This window comes from Ictidomys tridecemlineatus, chromosome 10 (assembly GCF_052094955.1).
Source record: "Ictidomys tridecemlineatus isolate mIctTri1 chromosome 10, mIctTri1.hap1, whole genome shotgun sequence".
Taxonomy (NCBI): Eukaryota; Metazoa; Chordata; class Mammalia; order Rodentia; family Sciuridae; genus Ictidomys; species Ictidomys tridecemlineatus.
This window is the reverse complement of record NC_135486.1, coordinates 51,148,409-51,166,347: the sequence shown is the minus strand read 5'-3', so window position 1 is coordinate 51,166,347 and position 17,939 is coordinate 51,148,409. Positions and strand designations below refer to the sequence as shown.

The 17,939-nt window shown below is 34.4% G+C and overlaps 1 protein-coding gene across 1 annotated transcript in view; it reads left to right on the top strand.

Annotated features, from left to right (window-relative positions):
• Enah (ENAH actin regulator) overlaps positions 1-17,939 on the top strand; it is a 123,863-nt gene that overhangs the window by 52,457 nt on the left and 53,467 nt on the right. Inside the window, exon 3 of the mRNA XM_078024677.1 lies at positions 4,018-4,195. Coding sequence (XP_077880803.1) covers positions 4,018-4,195 — 178 coding nt within the window. The remainder of the gene's footprint in view (positions 1-4,017; positions 4,196-17,939) is intronic.

Here is a 17,939-nt window from a genome sequence, read left to right as displayed (position 1 = left end):
TTTAACATCATTGTAGGGCTCAAAATTTCTATATATTTGTCTATACCCAGTGTCTGACACTTAATCAAAATATCCAGGCATACAAAGAGACAAAAAGAACAATCATAGGATAGACCTACTGGGTAATGTAGTTAATGGTATTATCAGAAATGCTTTTTTTTTTTTTTTTAAACAAATGTCCCAGAAGGCAACAATTTAAAATCAGATAATCAGTAATCATAACTAAATACAAAATTTCATGTAAACTTGCATTTCAAAATAAAATCAGACCCTTGCAACAGAATTGCCCAGGAGTTTTTTTCTTATATAAAAACAGTTAATATCACTCTGCAAAATGCATACAAAAATACAGTATTAAAAAAAAAAAAGACACACCTCAGCATAATACCCAGTAGCTTATAAAACACAAGCTATTCAGGTGAGACGTTAGTGACCTGTTCCCCACTTATCCTCCCAAGACAATTCCAGAAGTCAGTTGGCTCCTGAAAATCCAACTCCAGAAGGTAGAGGCTAGCTCTAAAACTTTCACTTGAATTCTGAGGCCAGGAAGCAAACTCACAAAGAAATCATTGTGTGGACTCTAGGTTTGGAAGTAGCAGCTGGCTTTACAGAGCCACAAATTGTGCTTTCCATTCTCCCACCCCTTCTGGGCCGAAGGGGGCCTGGTTCTTCTCCCAAGACAGGCTTAGTGGTTTCCTGTGATTGCCAGCATGACACCTGCTGGGTTGGGTGACTTTCTCAGATTGGAGGCTGCACCTGAATTTCAGAGCTACAGAGTCCAGTTGGGGCAAAATCCATCATGGTTGAGAGATGCCTGCTATTAAACAACTCAGTGATAGATGGGGTTTACAACAAATTAGAAAAGATTCAAAATAATTGGTGAACTGGAATATAGGTCAAAAAGAACTATTCAGACTGAAGGCAAGGCATCTAAGCAAAGATGGGATAACATTAAAAAAAAAAAAACTCAAGATACTTATGGACTACTGAGAAAATGTATAATATATGTATAGGGTCCTAGGAGAAGAGAAAAGAATAAGACTGAAACAATAATCCAAAGGACAGTAAACAAAAATTTTAAAAGTGATGAAAGAACATCAGCTTAGAAATGCTATAAAACTTAAGTTTGATAAATACAAAGTAAACTGTGTGTGTGTGTGTGTGTATGTGTGTGTATCCATCATATTAACCACTGTAAAGTACTCATAGCTTAAACTCTAAGAGAAGTCTATGAAAAAAAACTTTTGAGAAACAATAAGCTGTCATATGGATTTGGGGATGCAGTTTAGTGGTTAGAGTGCTTGTGAGCATGCATGAGGTCCTGGGTTCAATCCACAGTATCTCCCCTAGCCTCCCCCCAAAAGGAATTAAAGAATAGGCAAGTAAAACCAAGTAAAAAAGAAAAGCCAAACACATGGGCATCTCAAGAGATGTCAAAAAAACTCTTGATAACGTGCAGTCATGGTGAAAACTCATAGCTTTCAAGGAATCAGAGTACTTCCCAAGTCTGTTTAAAATTATGTATAAAAGTATTATGTGAAAGATTATATTTAAGGGTGAATTTGGGAAAGTTTCCCCTCTAATATCAGTTCAGAGGAAAAGATACTTGATATCATTATGCCTTTTCAGCGTTGGATTTCATTTCCTATCAGTGTATGAAGGTAAGAAAAGAATTAAAATATATAAGAATTGGAAAGGAAGAAATAAAGCTGATGTTTATTTTAGATGACATGGTTATATAATTGTGGGGGGGGACCTGAATATAATCATTAGGATTAATAGTAGATTAAAATAGTTAGAATTTATAAATATATTAGGTTAATAATAGATTAGAATTAATAAATATTTTAACAAAGCTGGGTACATTATCATTATGTAAAAATCCTCAGGTTATAATTTATCAGATACTTAATAAAATTAATAAAAAGTGTTCAAGACCCCTATCAAGCATTAAATACAAAATAATTAGAGGGTGGTATATGATATTCATCAGTTAGATTAATTTTATGGTATTATAGATTGATCAGTTCTATCTTAATCAAAATCCCAAAAATTATTGGTGGAAATTGACAAATTGACAACCAGAGTATGAAATGAAAGCTTTACATGAAGAACTGAAAATAGCCAAAGTAATATTAAGGAATGAAATAAGAAAACAAACTTTAGTGGCCTTTGAAGTGGCATTAGGCACTATTGTGTTGGCAAAAAGTTAGGCATATTGACCATTAGGGCAAAATAGAGTCATAAGGACACTTGATTTATGAAAAAATTAAGCCTGCAGCACAGTTACAGATGAATTGAATCAACTGGACAGCCATACTGAAACAAATAGGAACTTGAACCCTATGTCACATCATAGGCATAAATCAATTCTAGTTGGATTGGGATGCAAATGTGAAAGGTAAAACAATAGAGCTTATATAAATTGGCATTACATTTTTATGACCTTGGGATTGAGAAACATTTCCTAACAGGACATAAACAAGTATTAATAATATAAAGGAAAAGATCACTATTTTGAACTGAATAGAAGTGAATAACTTCTGTTCATCAACACACTTCTAAGGGTGAAAAGGTAAGTCATGAAATGGAAAGAGATAATTTACCACAATGCAGAATGTACAAAATGAATGTACAAATCAATAAAGAAAAAGATGGACAACTCAGGAGAAAAATGGGCCAGAGATTTATTAATTTAAGCAAGTATTCACAAAAGAAGATATCTTGATAGTACAGGGAAAGTACCTCATTACTAATCAGGGAAGCACAGGCTAAAACATAATAATAAAATAGTTGTACCTCAGAATTGCTAAAATAAAGTGTGGCTGGGGATGTGACTCAAGCTGTAACGTGCTTGCCTGGAATGTGCGGGGCGCTAGGTTTGATTCTCAGCACCACATAAAAATAAAATAAAGATGTTGTGTCCATTGAAAACTGAAAAAAAAATTGCTAAAATAAAAACCACCATTACCAGTTATGATACTGTGTGGCATGTTGAGTAGCACAAACTGTTATATGTGGCTGTGAGAGTGAATTGATAACAACCAATTTAGAAAGCTACTTGGAGTTTTCTACTCAAGTTGAACATGCATATAGCCTGTGCTAATTCTACCTCTGGGTATATACCCATCAAAAATGTATGTTAGTGTATACCAAAAGACATTTAGTAGAATGTTCATAATATCATTGTTTGTAGTAACCCCAAACTACAAATAGTCCAAATGTTCATTAATGGGCAAATGAGTAAATAAACACAACTTATACGAAGGAATACCACATAAAGCAATGAAAATGAATGAAGCTTAACTGCATGCAACAAATAGGTGGTTCTTATAAAGGTTATTTTAAAGAAAAGGCAGATACATTTATCAAACATAATGTGTAACTGTTCTTGTATAAAATCAAAAAACCTGCAAAACTAGTGCATGATATTGAAATGTGATTAGTGCCCTTTTGGGGTTGGGCAGGAGTCTTTAAGGCCTTTCTGGTGTTAGTATTTTATTTATATGTTTATATTACTTCAGTAAACAAAATAGAACTTATAACAAATGAGAGGAACAGATGTGCTTTTATTTTGCTGATATATACATATATATGTACATATATATTTTTGGGGGGGGGCAGTACCAGGGATAGAACCCAAGGGGCACTCAACCACGGAGCCACATCCCCAAGCCCTTTTTTGTATTTTATTTAGAGACAGGGTTTCGCTAAGTTGATTAGTTTCTCGCTTGCTGAGACTTGCTTTGAACTCTGGATCCTCCTGCCTCACCCTCCCAAGCTGCTGGATGTGGGCCACCACACTCAGCTGTTTTGTTGATTTATTTTTTAACCATCAGATGGATTAACTTCTGTCAGATTTAGAACTGAAAATTGCTTTGACTCTAGATTACTGTTTACCATTTTTGACAAGGTATATTAGGAATAAATTTGAGTGAGTATGTAGTTAGGATTTGTCTATCTCCTTGATTTTGCCAGTTATTAGCTTGATCTTTATAAATAATTATTGTCTTTTAGGTTGTGATAAATTGTGCCATTCCTAAAGGGTTGAAGTACAATCAAGCTACACAAACCTTCCACCAATGGCGAGATGCCAGGCAGGTGTATGGTCTCAACTTTGGCAGCAAAGAGGATGCCAATGTCTTCGCAAGTGCCATGATGCATGCCTTAGAAGTGTTAAATTCACAGGAAGCAGGTAAGGTATCTATACTTTCCTTGTGTTCTTAAACTGAAGTGCTTTGGATACATTGAAGCAAATCTTTTTGTCAGCCTTTAAATGATATATTTATTTCAAGTAATTCTTGAATTTCTTTTATTTTCTACAAAAATGTGAACTTATGTGTTGACAGTAATAGTCTAGAAGGATGATCCTTTGTTTTTAACCTTCACATATGAAGTTATTTAGTTTGGTGTCTCCTGCTGTAACAATTCAGTTTTTATTGCTAGAACATGAGGTCATACAGTAGGAAAGAATAATGCATAATTATCTTTTTTTTAAATGAGGAAACACACTTTTTCTGAAACACATTTTTTAAGCCACTACTGAGCCCATGAACTTCAAGTAGAACAAGTTCTCCTTCCTTGGAGATTAAAACCTAATTCCAAAAGTTATTTGAAGTTTGAGGAGTGCCCTCAGGTGGTACAAGCCGGGAATTGCATTTCTTCTGATGCTGCTTATTGAAGATGTTTATGAATAATTCACTTAAAAACCTTAGGGTTTAAAGCTGTATTTGTGTCATGGATAAGCTCAGTTTTGTTTGGTTTATGAAATAAAAAGAAATACACCAATGTGTGCTTATTTCTTTGGGGAAAATAGATTTTATAATTTGAAAAATGAATGTTACATTATAAAAACAATGCAAATGATTACTCTTTCCAGTATTGTGTTCAGTAATGATTCTAATCATATAACTCCATTATGAGCAGAATTTATATCTTTTAATAGGAAGAGTTATTCAGACGAAAATTTGATATTTTGTGGAAGGTATAAAATTTTAAAATTTATTATAAATAGGTTATATTTATACCTTGCCTTATTCCAAAAAGGGGATTTAAACATTTAGTTCGTGTGTTAGTCTACTTCACATGTGACATTTAGAGCAAGAATTTTGGGATCTTACAGAAACTTTAATGTTGTTCTTCCTGTACATGAGGAAATCAATATCTATAGGTAACTTGTATCTTATCATGTTTTATTTATTTTGAGGAAATAAACCACTGGAACTCATTCTGATTTGTCTCTAGTTATTGAAAAGAGCATAGGAAAGTCTGTATTCTCTCTTGATAAGTCACTGCTTTTCTTGAAGGCATCAGTATTTTATTAAATAGGTCAATTCCACAGTTCAGAAAATAAGTATGATAATATTTATCTTATCCATGTTTGACACAGACTACCATTATTTTTATTTCTGAGTTTTCAGATTGATATTAGGAATTAAATGTTGTTAGCATAGTTCAAAAGAATGTTCATCTTGTTATTTTTTTTTAACCAAATGGAAAGGATTGTTTTTGTCAGTGAATAGTCTCATAGTTTGCTTTCAAAGTGCAAATGATAATAATGCTGATCCTTTGTAATTGTCTTAATGTGAAAAGACTCAATTACATTCTTTCATTAAAATTTAATTTATTCTCTGGGGATTGAACCCAGAGAAGTTTAATCACTGAGCCTTATCCCAGGTCTTTTAAATTTTTCTTTCTTTCTTTTTTTTTAAAAATTTTGAGATGGGGTCTCCCTGAGTTGCTTAGGGTCTAAGATGTTGAAGCTGGCTTTGAATTTGGGATCCTCCTGCTTTGGCCTCCAGAGTTGCTGGGATTACAGGCCTGACTCAGTTATATTCTCTTGTAAACTCATTAAGAAACAGTGTTTCACATATAGAAAGGTTGGCAAAACAGGAGACTCACCCATCATTTCACTAGCTGCAGAATCATTTTGGTCTGCCAAAAAGAAAAAAAAATTAACAGAGTTCTTCTTAGTTGACTTTGATACTCTCTTTTCTGTCACAGTCTCAACCAATAATACTAGGGACTAAGGAAACAGAGATAATGGGGTTGGCACGTGCCTGTAATCCCAGTGGTTTAGGAGCCTGAGACAGGAGGATTTTTTTGCAAGTTCAAAGCCAGTCTCAGTGACCTAGCAAGGCCCTAAGTAACTTAGTGAGACTCTTGTCTCTAAATAAAACATAAAAGGGGTTGGGGATGTGGCTCAGTGGTTAAGTGCCCCTTGGTTCAATCCCTTTTTACCCCCCCCCAAAAATAGAGGAAGATAATGGTGGGAGGAGCTGGTCCATGTTAAACATCTCTGCATTGTGGATCAAGTCACTGGCAAACAAGCTTTTGATTCCTTAGTTTTTTCCACTGGAGAAAGCAAAACATTATAATGGTCAGTGTTCTAAATAGTCTGATTGATATATTTAGGAAATTCCTGTTTTCATAAATTACTTTAAACATTAATTTCTTATTTTTTATGGTATTAACTGGCCCCAGAAGTAGGAACATGGAAAGAGGTTGATATTAAGAATCAGCAAGAGTGTCCTTGGAAAGGGTTATAGTTTCTTGTGCAGATTAAAGTAGAACATGTATGTTTCTTACTGCAGTATTATTATTTAGATTCCCTCCCATTCACTAAACAGACATACCAAATAATATCACTTCTCAGTATGCTCATAACTCCCCCTGCCAAAGCTGTTTGCATTGGGTTCCCAGCCAATTCTCTGCTGAAATTGTCTACTGTCTTTTTTTGCCAAAACCAAGTTGAAAAAGCTTAATTTGCATGTCTTTTCCCTAAACAAATAGCCCAATAAAACTGATGAGAAACAAAAGAATATACTCTTTCATAAAAGAAAAGCAACTACAGTCATCAGTCTTGCTTATTTTTTAATGTTTTACCACTTTTTAAAAAACCATTTTCCAGTATTTAATGTTTGTTTTGTTTTATTTTAAGTGTTGTCAGTATTAAATACTGTCATTGTGATTTTCAGACTTTTAAAAGTTGTGGACACCTTTGTTAAAACAAAATCTTTTGCTGAAGCTCGGTGTATAAATGCATCCACTCCCTCCCCTACAAAGGTGTTTTTCTGATTAATGTAGAGTTTAGGCCCACTGCCACGAAGGTGCCTACCTGTATGGTTCTTTAGAGGAGGATATGACAATTATTCATTTTTCTTGGCAAAACCAACAATCACACAATCCTACTTTCCTCTTCCCCTCTCCCATCTCCCAAGTCCTCTAAATCCTCAATTTCGTTTAAGTTAAGGAAAAGCATCTTCCTTTGAGTCTAGTTGTTGAGACCTTTACAAGATGCTCTGTGTGTGTGTGTGTGTGTGTGAGAGAGAGAGAGAGAGAGAGAGAGAGAGAGAGAGAGAGATCATTTTTTATGAAAAGGGTGGGTGGCAGAATGTTTTTCTTTATTTTGTTTTTAACATGGTGTGCAATTATCTAATATACTGGAAAGTACAGGAGGTGCTAAATACAGTGAGTTATATTTGGAATTTAAAAAAAAACATCACATGTACTAACATTTTTGAAAAAGAGCTGAATTAATGCTCTTCCTTTTAGACCAAATGCTACAGTATATCTTTTCTCCAATGGAAGTTGATTCCATTTTAAACAATTGTACTATTCAGACTGATAATTTCATTTGTATTATTTATCATGTACATCTTTAATTTTTTGTAGATAATAGTTATGAGTTATGTAAAACGGCATTGTCAGTCCTTATGACGATTGTTGGAGATAAATTCGCACAGTGTTTTATTTTGTAAAAGGCCTAAATCATTTAGAAATGGAATACTTTTTAAATCCACTTTTTAAAAGAAAATGATATACATAGCTAGCAAGATTATTCTGCTTTTGTTCTACTCAGTCTAGATGAAGCAAAGCTTTCCAGAAGGAAACCCTTAAAATACCATTAGCTAAAAGACAACTTTTGCTAGATTTATTTTTCTATTTTTTGTCAATGAGAGCATAGTCAAAGATGTTTCCTTGTGATTAAAATTTTTATCAGATTTTATAATAAGTATTGAGACTTCATTCTTTTTTTTTTCTCCTTTAGTGGTAATTTGGTCTGATGTTCCTTCCAGTGTAAGTGTTTATGTGACTTTTATTGTCAGAATTATTTAAACTCTTGGTAATATGTTTGGAATTAATTGGATTTTAAAATCTCAAGAAGTTTCTAGAAATAGTTTGTGTATAATAGTAATCTTATTTTCCAGTCTTTTAGATTCATGATATTCGTGGGAGCAGTATCATGCTTCTGTCACGAAAAATGCCATCAGCTAACAGGTTTTGGATATAAGTTCTGGGTAGGCACTGGAATGATACTAACATGATAAAGTCTATTCCTTCCCTTCCACAACTTCATAACTGGGCTGGAGCTAGCTAGAAAGAAGGCCAGCAAAATTAGGATGCAGTCTGTGAACGGAGTATGAAGAAAGGCTTTTGGCATACCAAAGAAAATTCTAGAGCAAGGGAAAGCTTTGAGGATAAGATGTTTGAGCTGTTATTTGAAAAAGGATTAGACCTCATCAGTGATAAAGCATTTTAGAAAGACTTGGATACATGAGAATGTGGAACAGTTGGGAAACAACAGATAAACTATGTTGTGGTTTGGCCCTGAAAAATTATATGGTGTGAATTCCAAAAGAAACAACTGGAAGGGCTATTGTTCTTGCCGAGTAGTAGTATGAATTTTATCATAAAGAGTCATTGAAGAGTGTTCAATGAATGTTTGAAATGATAAGGTTTGTGTTTTAGGACAAGTGTGATGGACTGGTTCCACTGCCAAGTTACATCATGAAAACCAATTGTGATGATATTGGTGACATGGTAGAGAGAGAAAAGGAAAAGAGTGAGGAGGAAGTGACCAAATTTTACTTTGTGCCTCCTCTGTCTGTGAAGGCGTTGTTCTAGCCTTTTGCATGCGTCCTCAGTCAGTTTCTTCTTACCATGTCAATAAGATGTAATGCCAAGAAAGAGAATATTTTGAGATGACAACTACGTGTAACAATTTGGGCCACTGGTGAAGGATGGTACCATTAACCAGAGTAGAGAGGAAGTGAGTGAGAAATGGCTGTAGAGGAAGTATTTATGGTGAATAACAAATTTGGTTTTTGATACACTGTACTTGGGGTACATTGTTAATATGGCCTTTATGAAATTATATAAATTTGTATCTGGAAAGATTCATTGCAAAGATAACCTTGGATGGTATTTTTTACTTTCATTTTTAGGTTTCTTAAATGAACTAATCTTACTAGAGAAATAATAGTTTTGAAACAGATGAGATCTAGTTGCTCATCAGGATTAAATGAATAAACAGGTTTAGGGATTGGGTGGGTGGGATGCCCTTTTTTTGTGGGTGCCATCATGTCCTGCTTCATTCTCATACTTCTTCCACAGTCGTCTTCATTTATCCACCACAGTTTTCACAATATGCAAGATTAAAATGTCTACTGTCATTTCCAGTTTCTAGTTAGGGACATGGAAAGATGGGACTTTTCTAAAGTCAGACAAAACCTTGAAAGGGAAGCATAAAAGGAATTGGATCTTCTAAAGGCTGATAACTTTTTTATTACATTTCTCTGCCTTTAAATTCAAGGTCTTAAAAAGGCTTTTGAATGAAGTCATTTTAGGGTAAGTAAGGAGAGAAAAAAACTTTTAGTTTTGTGGTTTTTAGCAAAATTTTAAGTTATTTCTCATGATAGTGGAAATAACTTGAATTTGAAGTCAAGAGTCTACAGTTTTGTCTCTGTTAGCAGGTTGCTGCCTCTAAAGCTGTTTCTTTATAGATATGATAAGGATAGTGAGAATACTATCAGGGAATCATTTCATTATGGGAATTAAAAGAGGCAAGGGCAGAAGTATTCTCGAACTATTAAAATAGCTAATGTTTGAAAAAAAAAAGATTTTGTGGTGCAGGTTAACTTATTTAGAGAAATAAAAGGTAGAAGTAGAAATTTTTCACTATTTTCCCCAACCTCCTCTTTTGTCCTTACTCCCTGGTAAAGACATATTTTATGGGGGTTTTCATTGAAAGTTAATTCAGCTATCCTTGGAATGCATCTGTATGCAAAGAGAAATTAGACACAAGTGTTTCCTTAAGAATCTTCTATTCTTATAGGGGAAATAACACAGTCATAACACAAGAGGGGAAAATCATATCTACAGATAGACAAATTGCTGTGTGGTATAAAAAGAAATGAACTTTCTTCTCACTTGAGCAACAAGGAATGTGGCAAAATGACAAAGTGGCTTTTTGAGCCAGCTCTCAAAAGACAGATAATAGTTAGCAAGCAAGATGAGAGAGAAAGGCATATATGGCCTGGGATATACCATATAAGTACAAAAGTGGGAAGAATGAGACATGTTTGTAGATCAGGAAGAAGTTTCACCTGAGAGAATAAATTCAGAAAGGTAAGTCAGGCATATATGGCCTGGGGTATACCATATAAGTGCAAAAGTGGGAAGAATGAGACATGTTTGTAGATCAGGAAGAAGTTTCACCTGAGAGAATAAATTCAGAAAGGTAAGTCAGATCAAGAAGGGCCCTTGAGATCTGTGAGTTCCAGATCAGTGTGAATTTTTTGACCAAGAGGGATAATATAAGCAAAGCTGTACTTGAAAGCTAACCATGGTTTGAAAAGGCACCTACTGGAGGCTATGAGACAAGCATTCAGTTCCTAAATGAAGGCAGAAATAGTAAACAATAAGAAGAAAAGTTAAACAGTGATAGAATCAGAAGTTAAAATGGAAACCGATAGTGTATGATTGCACTAAAGAAATCTGGCTGTCCATTTCCACATGTCAATAAATGCTCTGGGATAGTATCATACTTGTTTGAATATGATGTGGTACTTAAAATTATTTTGGCAATATGAAGAAAGCCAGTAGTTTTGGAGGAATAGGTGAAAAATACAAATGTAGTTCAGTGAAAGTTTGAATTTTACTATGAGTCAGAATTCACATTTTATTTTATAAAGGTTACATAGACACCATTCTGGCTTTAAGGAGCTCACAATTTGGTAAAGACATTCTATTAATTTCTTAAGTTGACATTAAAGTAGAATTAGAGAAACAATAAGTTAAACCCATCGTTTAGTATTTTTATTAACAGAGTTAGCTTATATAATATGTGTGAATCTCCTTTTCCTTTGTAAATAATATAATTCTGTTCTGAGTAGAAGAGTTCAACTTAGTACTCACAGGAAGTAGACTTGAGTTAATTTTCAGAATTTTAGACCACTAAATGAGCAATACATTACTGTGATACCTATTAGCTTAAAAACTAAGCTCTTTGATTGCTTGTGAAAGAACAAAGATTAATCATGAATACAGTTTCTTTGGACAGATTCACTCTAAATGTCAAGTTCAAGGGGGTTAGTTAATATAATAAAAGGACCTCTAATCTGTTGAAAAGATTGGGAGCTACTGGGTCAGGCTTTCAATTCCTATGCCCTACCTGTTATATCTCAAAGCCTCAATTTTCAGCACAGTGTAGTTAACCTTCTGAGTTAGGGTTCATGAAAAAATTAAGCTGTGAGGAAAATGATTTGTGTGAGTAATGTCTCAGTTCTCCCAAGGGAGAATACATATGTATGTATTCTTTACCTATAATGGATGGGTTAGGGCCAAATTCTCATTCCCTTATTCTCATTTCCTCATTCTTCATTTCTCTTAGTCTCCTTTTCTTATCTTTCATTCACCCACAAGAACTTATATGAAGTTCTTGACTAGAATTGGGACCAGAAAATGACTGTGGATGGATGTGAGAATTATATATCAAATTCTTGCCATTTGTTGGGTTTAGAATTATCTTTGATGTTTATATTATTTCATTTGTATTATTCCATTTATCTTTGATGTTTAAATTATTCCATATCTAATTCTCAGTAATTAAAAGGAAAGTTTGAGAGGGCTGGGGATGTGGCTCAAGCGGTAGCACTCTCGCCTGGCATGCGTGGGGCGCTGGGTTCCATCCTCAACACCACATAAAAATAAACATTGTGTCCACCTAAAACTAAAAAATAAATATTTTTTAAAAAAGGAAAGTTTGAGAGAATATTTAATTGTAGCTAATCCTCTTAAAATCCATAGACCTCCTCATTATAAGAGAGATTAATGCCTAGAGTACTCTGTATTTGGTGATTTTGCATATTTTGATTTTTCTTTTGAGCTGAACCAGATGTTGAATCAGGAATCTTGAATTTCAAACCCTCACTTAAGTTTTAGAAAGGGTGTCTCAAGGATCTTTGAGCATTCCCCTTTGAACCCTTTGAAGAGACCTCAAAATGACCCTTTCATTATACTTATATATTATTTATTTGGTACTGGAGATTTGAACCCAGAGATGCTTTTTACCACTGAACTCCATCCCAAACCCGCTCCCTTTAAAAATTATTGTTTTAATTTTTTATTTTGAGCAGGGTTTCACTAAGTTGCTTAGTGCCTCCCTGAGTTGCTGAGGCTGTCCTCGAACTTTTGATCTTCCTGCCTTAACCTCCTGAGTCTCTGGGAATACAGGTGTGTGCTGTGTGTTATCGTGCCCAGACTTGATTATACTTTACCAAGCAACACACTGCAGTGCATTGAATGCAAAAATAATGAAATAATCAAGCTCTATTCTATTAAATGAGATATCAAATGGATAAGAGTTTGTTTTCTGTTACTATTAACAAAATGCTAGAGGCAGACAACTTTATATTAAAAAGAGCTTTATTATCTCACATTTCTGGAGTGTGGAGCAAGCTTCTGCTCAACTCTGGTGAGGGCTTCAGGGCAAATGGCATCACCCTGGTGATTGCATGCTGGGTAGTGAGAGATCACCTTGCCAGACAGGAAGCCAAAGAGCAAATGGGAGGGGCTAAAACTGTGGTGTTATAAGAACTCTCCTGTGACATATAATCAAGGGGTTCCATGAGAATTACCTTAATCTTTTCTAAGGACAACAATCCCAAGATGATCTATGAGGCTCCATGTTTTTTCCCCACATTTTTTATTGGTGCAATTATAGTTGTACATATTGATGGGATTTGTTGTTACATAATAATGTAATTTGGCCAATATTACTTCCCAGCACATTTTTGTCTAACTTGATCCTAAGGTCTAATTTGGGGGGGAATGGGAGGTACTGGGGATTTAACTCAGGGGCACTTGGCCACAGCCACATCCTGAGCCCTATTTTGTGTTTATGTAGAGTCAGACCTCACTGAGTTGCTTAGCACCTCAGTTTTGCTGAGGCTGGCTTTGAACTCAAGATCATCCTGTCTTAGCCTCCCAAGCCACTGGGATTACAAGTGTGTGTCACCACGCCCAGTAAAATCAACAACCTTTGAAAATGACTGTCATAATTTGAGAGAAAGAGACTGATTAAGAACACAATTTCTGTTGTCTTTTTATCTTTTCCAGAGAGCCTAGCAAAGAAACCTTGAAGGCTGTCTGTTACATGGGAACTGATTATTTCTTATTTTCTGTCTCTTTAATGTATGTGGACATGCTTAGCTTCTTTGGCAATAGAGAAATTTTTGTCCCTGTCTTTTTTTTTTTTTCCTTTTAATTTCTTCTCTTTCTGTATTTAACCTTTTTCTCTCCCCACGAAGAAGTTATCATCAGAGGTTGGCATGTAATAGTGAGACTTTGCAAGTCACAGAGTGGGCAAAGATTATTTCTATTTTCTTTTATCATTATCATCTTTCAATGGAAGGGGAAATGGAGGTCTGGTAGCCCTTTTCATGATTAATATCCAAAACTTGCCCTATGTTTAGATTTGTAAACCATCCATGTATCACAGTAACCATTGTTGGTGTAACTAGCTCTGCCTCTTAAAAACCAGATTCTTTGCTTTGTAGTTTCAAGGTACATTTATGACTTTTATTTTTGTGATTTTTCAAAATAAATGTTAATTTACGAATTACATATTCACAAATATGTGAATTATTATAATAAATTTTATATATCATTGTATAATAAATAAATTTTCAGTAGTTTCTTGGGTGACTTTAAGTTCCTGGTCACTAGCTGTTTTGGAAAGCTGCTTTAGCTTGACCATAACTTGAGTCTGATTTCTTTCATTCATTCATTCATTCATTTATTTTTAAAGTGAGCATAGTAGGACTTGAGATCTTGTCCTGCTCTATAGTGAAATGATTAAAAACCAAAAAGAGGTAGTTACTATTTTTCTGGGTTTCATAATGTTTTTAAAAATATGTATATATTTTTAATTATAGATGGATACAATACCTTTATTTCATTTATTTTTATATGGTACTGAGGATAAAACCCAGTCCCTCACATGTGCCAGGAAAGCGCTATACCACTGAGCTACAACCCCAGCCCTGGGCTTCATAATTTTAAGAAAGTTATTTTTAGCCTGAAGTTTGTTGTCATATGGAGCTGTATTCTGTCTGCCCCATATTTTTTATTCTTTGCTTGTCTGGCACTTGGACACCTTGTAAAAGGTTTGGCTGGTGACTGTGGTTCTCTTCAGATTTATTTTACAATAAAGCTTTAAATTTAATAATTAAGTTGCATTGACCTGCACATGTCATCTGGGATTATTGGCATGCTTTTGTGTGTGAGCATGGTAATTTGTAAACAGTTGCTTTACCTGTATTTGTGAATTTTTATCAGGTATTGCTCATGAATTATAGCAGCATTTTATGAGAGTTAAACAGTCAAAAGTTTGGTACCTTTGTGTAAGATGTTTTCATCTTTATCAAGTTAAAGAAAGGATTTAATTAAAGAGCATCTCTCTTGTCTATTGATGTTAAGAAATGAATTACAAGAACCACTTCTACTCTGATGGGAACAGTCACAACACACACAGTCACAACCATACCAGTTCCACTGACTGGATGAGAAACCCGAATGCCCAGGAAATCGGCATCCCAGCCTCTTCTTCAAATTTTAGTGGAATCAACCTTACGTTGCTAGGAAAAAGGGTAGAGTGGGTTTTTGTGGACCTATTATGCTGCATGCCAACATAACCCTTTAGTGACTCTATCAGACTTCTTTTTTTTTTTTTTTAACTTTTTAGTTGTAGATGGACACAATACCTTTATTTTATTTGTTTTTATTTTTACGAGGTGCTGGGAATCCAACCCAGTGCCTCACGCATGCCAGGCTGGTGCTCTACCCCTGAGCCACAACCCCAGCCCCTTTTTCAGACTTCTTAATGCTGCTTTTCGTCCTTCATGACCTGGTGTTTTAGTCAGTTTTCATCACTGTGACCAAAAGATCTGATAAGATCAGTTTTACAGAAGGACAAGTTTATTTGGTATTCATAGTTTTAGAGGACTTATTCTATACATGGCAACTTCATTGCTCTGGGCTTGAGAGACAGAACATTATGGCAGAAGGGTATGGAGGATGAAGGCAGCTCAGGACATGGCAGTCAGGAAGAGGGGAGAGGGAGGGAGGGAGGGAGAGAGAGAGAGAGAGAGAGAGAGAGAGAGAGAGAGAGAGAGAGAGAAAGAAAACTCCACTCACCAGGGATGAAATATAAACCCAAAGGCATGCCACCAGTGACCCACCTTTTCTAATCTGCTTCCAGTTATAACCCAGTTAATCCATATCAGTGGATTAATTTAAGGCTCTCATAACTCATTCGTTTCATCTCTAAAAATTCTTGCATTGTCTAACATATTGAGCTTTTGGGGGACACCTCATACCTAAACCATAACACCTGATCTCCCCCCACCCCCCGCAGCCATTTATGTGAACACTCTCATGTACCTGTGCCCTTGCATTTCGTCTTTCTTCTTTTAGTATCCTGAGCTTTGTGGTATATGTTTATTACTTCCTTTTTTCAGAACACTTTAGACTGTTAACTTCTGGACTGTATAAACAAATTTGATAGTCAAAATTATTGATACTGCTAATATGGTAGCACTTACTTGCACATAATAATCAAATTATTTGAAGTGTCTCTTGCATCAGGCCATAGACATACATATTTTTTGGAAATGTAGCCTATAGTCTCATTTAATCTAGACTAAAATGTATAAACAGATTTTAAGTATATATAATACCATAATAATTGTAATATTATTTATATAAATAGCCATTTGAGTCTCTATAATTCTGTTCTTAAGAAAATCACAATTATTTCACTGTTCCAAAGAGAACTTTTGCTTTTGGGAACTCTTCTTGAATTATATCACTTCCTTTTTAAGTAGGTATTTTGGCTTTAGTTTGGATAGTGTGTTTTTATTTTCAAGTTTTACATCCCTGAGAAGAGAAAGGCTTTCTGTTGTTTCCACATTGCCAATTAACACAGCAGTGATATTTCTGTCAACATTTAACCTTTAATTCATATGAGTTTGAGTAAGTGTTGTTTAAAACATTCCATCAGCATTTCTCATGCATTTCATCTTCTTGTGCAAGTGATTATATGACCCCTCTAGCTGCCTTGCTGAGTCTTGACTTATTTAAAACAAGTTCACTATAAAGTTATTGGAGTGGAAAGGTGGCCCATACCTTTCTAAAGGCACTCTCTCCTTTAGCATCACTCCTTACCCTGCCTTCTGATGGTAATTGTGGGAGGTCTTGGGAAAGAATTTTGCCTTGACTTGACTTTGTTTAGTCTGTAAAGTAGCTGTGAGAATTGTTCTTCTTTTTTGCTTTGAAAACTATCCCTCACCCCTGAAAATTTGTGGGATCTCAACCTTACAGTTCCTTAAGACTCAAGTTTAGATTTTTCTGGGTTGTTGCTTTACATTATTCCCACTGTTCTCTCCACAAAAATATTGTTTTAATAAAATTTTATTTCCCATATTTTTGTATAAATGTTACTGATCTTCTATATTTTCCTTGTACCTTTTTTAATATAAAGATTCATTGACTCTCGTGTTTACTGTCTTCCCCCTCCACCTGTATTATTTAGGTGTATAAAATACTTAGAAGAAATACAGCTAGCAAATAGTGTATCTTCAGTGAGTTCTTACATTACATCAATTCTGTAAAAACCCAGCTTAAACAAATGTATCGATTACTTTTTATGTGCCAAACACTATGATAGTTGCTGGTAATAGGAATATAAATATGGCACAAATATTACCTTTGGTTTTATCTGAGTTGCATGTAAAATGGCCTGGACCTGGTTTGTGCCAAGTCTAGTGAGGTGGACAGATGATTCTGAATAGAAGAGTCATTATATAATTTAGCACTCACAATAAATTGGAAAGATCTTAGATCCAACAACTTGGTATTGGGGTTTCATATTGTGTTTCCTTATGGGCTCTTGCTAGTATTACAGCACTGTCCCACCATATTTTATTTTGCTTTTAAATAAAAAATGCATTGTTGCTGATTTAGTATCTCATTTTGTGAAAGGGGTCAGTAAAAGACTGAGATTTAATGTGGAAATGTTTCAATGAAGAAAGTAAACCATTAAGCCTATAGATTGAACTAAACTACTAAAAATATCATTTAAAACATTATACTATTTTATACATAGTTTTCCTGAAAATAAAATGTTTTACTGAGTAACATTTATTGATTCTTAAGTGCAAGAATATGGCACTCCTAGTTCAACTTCTCTTTATTTATTTATTTATTTATTTATTTTTTTACGTTTGGCAACCTATGTGATTTCTTTTTTTCATTTCTCTGAGTATACTGATTTTTCATCTAAAACATACCATCGTTATTTGAAATAGTGTACCAAAATTTATGGCCTACAAATTATAAGGTAATATATTTTTAAAAGAGTAGGGTAATAAATATTGCATATATTGATATATTGCAGAGATCAAGTTTATTAATGGTCAGTTTGTAGAACAGTTTTTTAAAAATGTCCTTTCTGACAACCCATACCAATAATTTATATTTAATTCTTTTTAATAAATCCCATGTAAGATAAACACAATTTGATTTTTAAATGTGTTCAACAAAGCTATTCTTTTGATAAAATTCGACATTTTTTTTTTTAATTTCAGAAAGTAAAT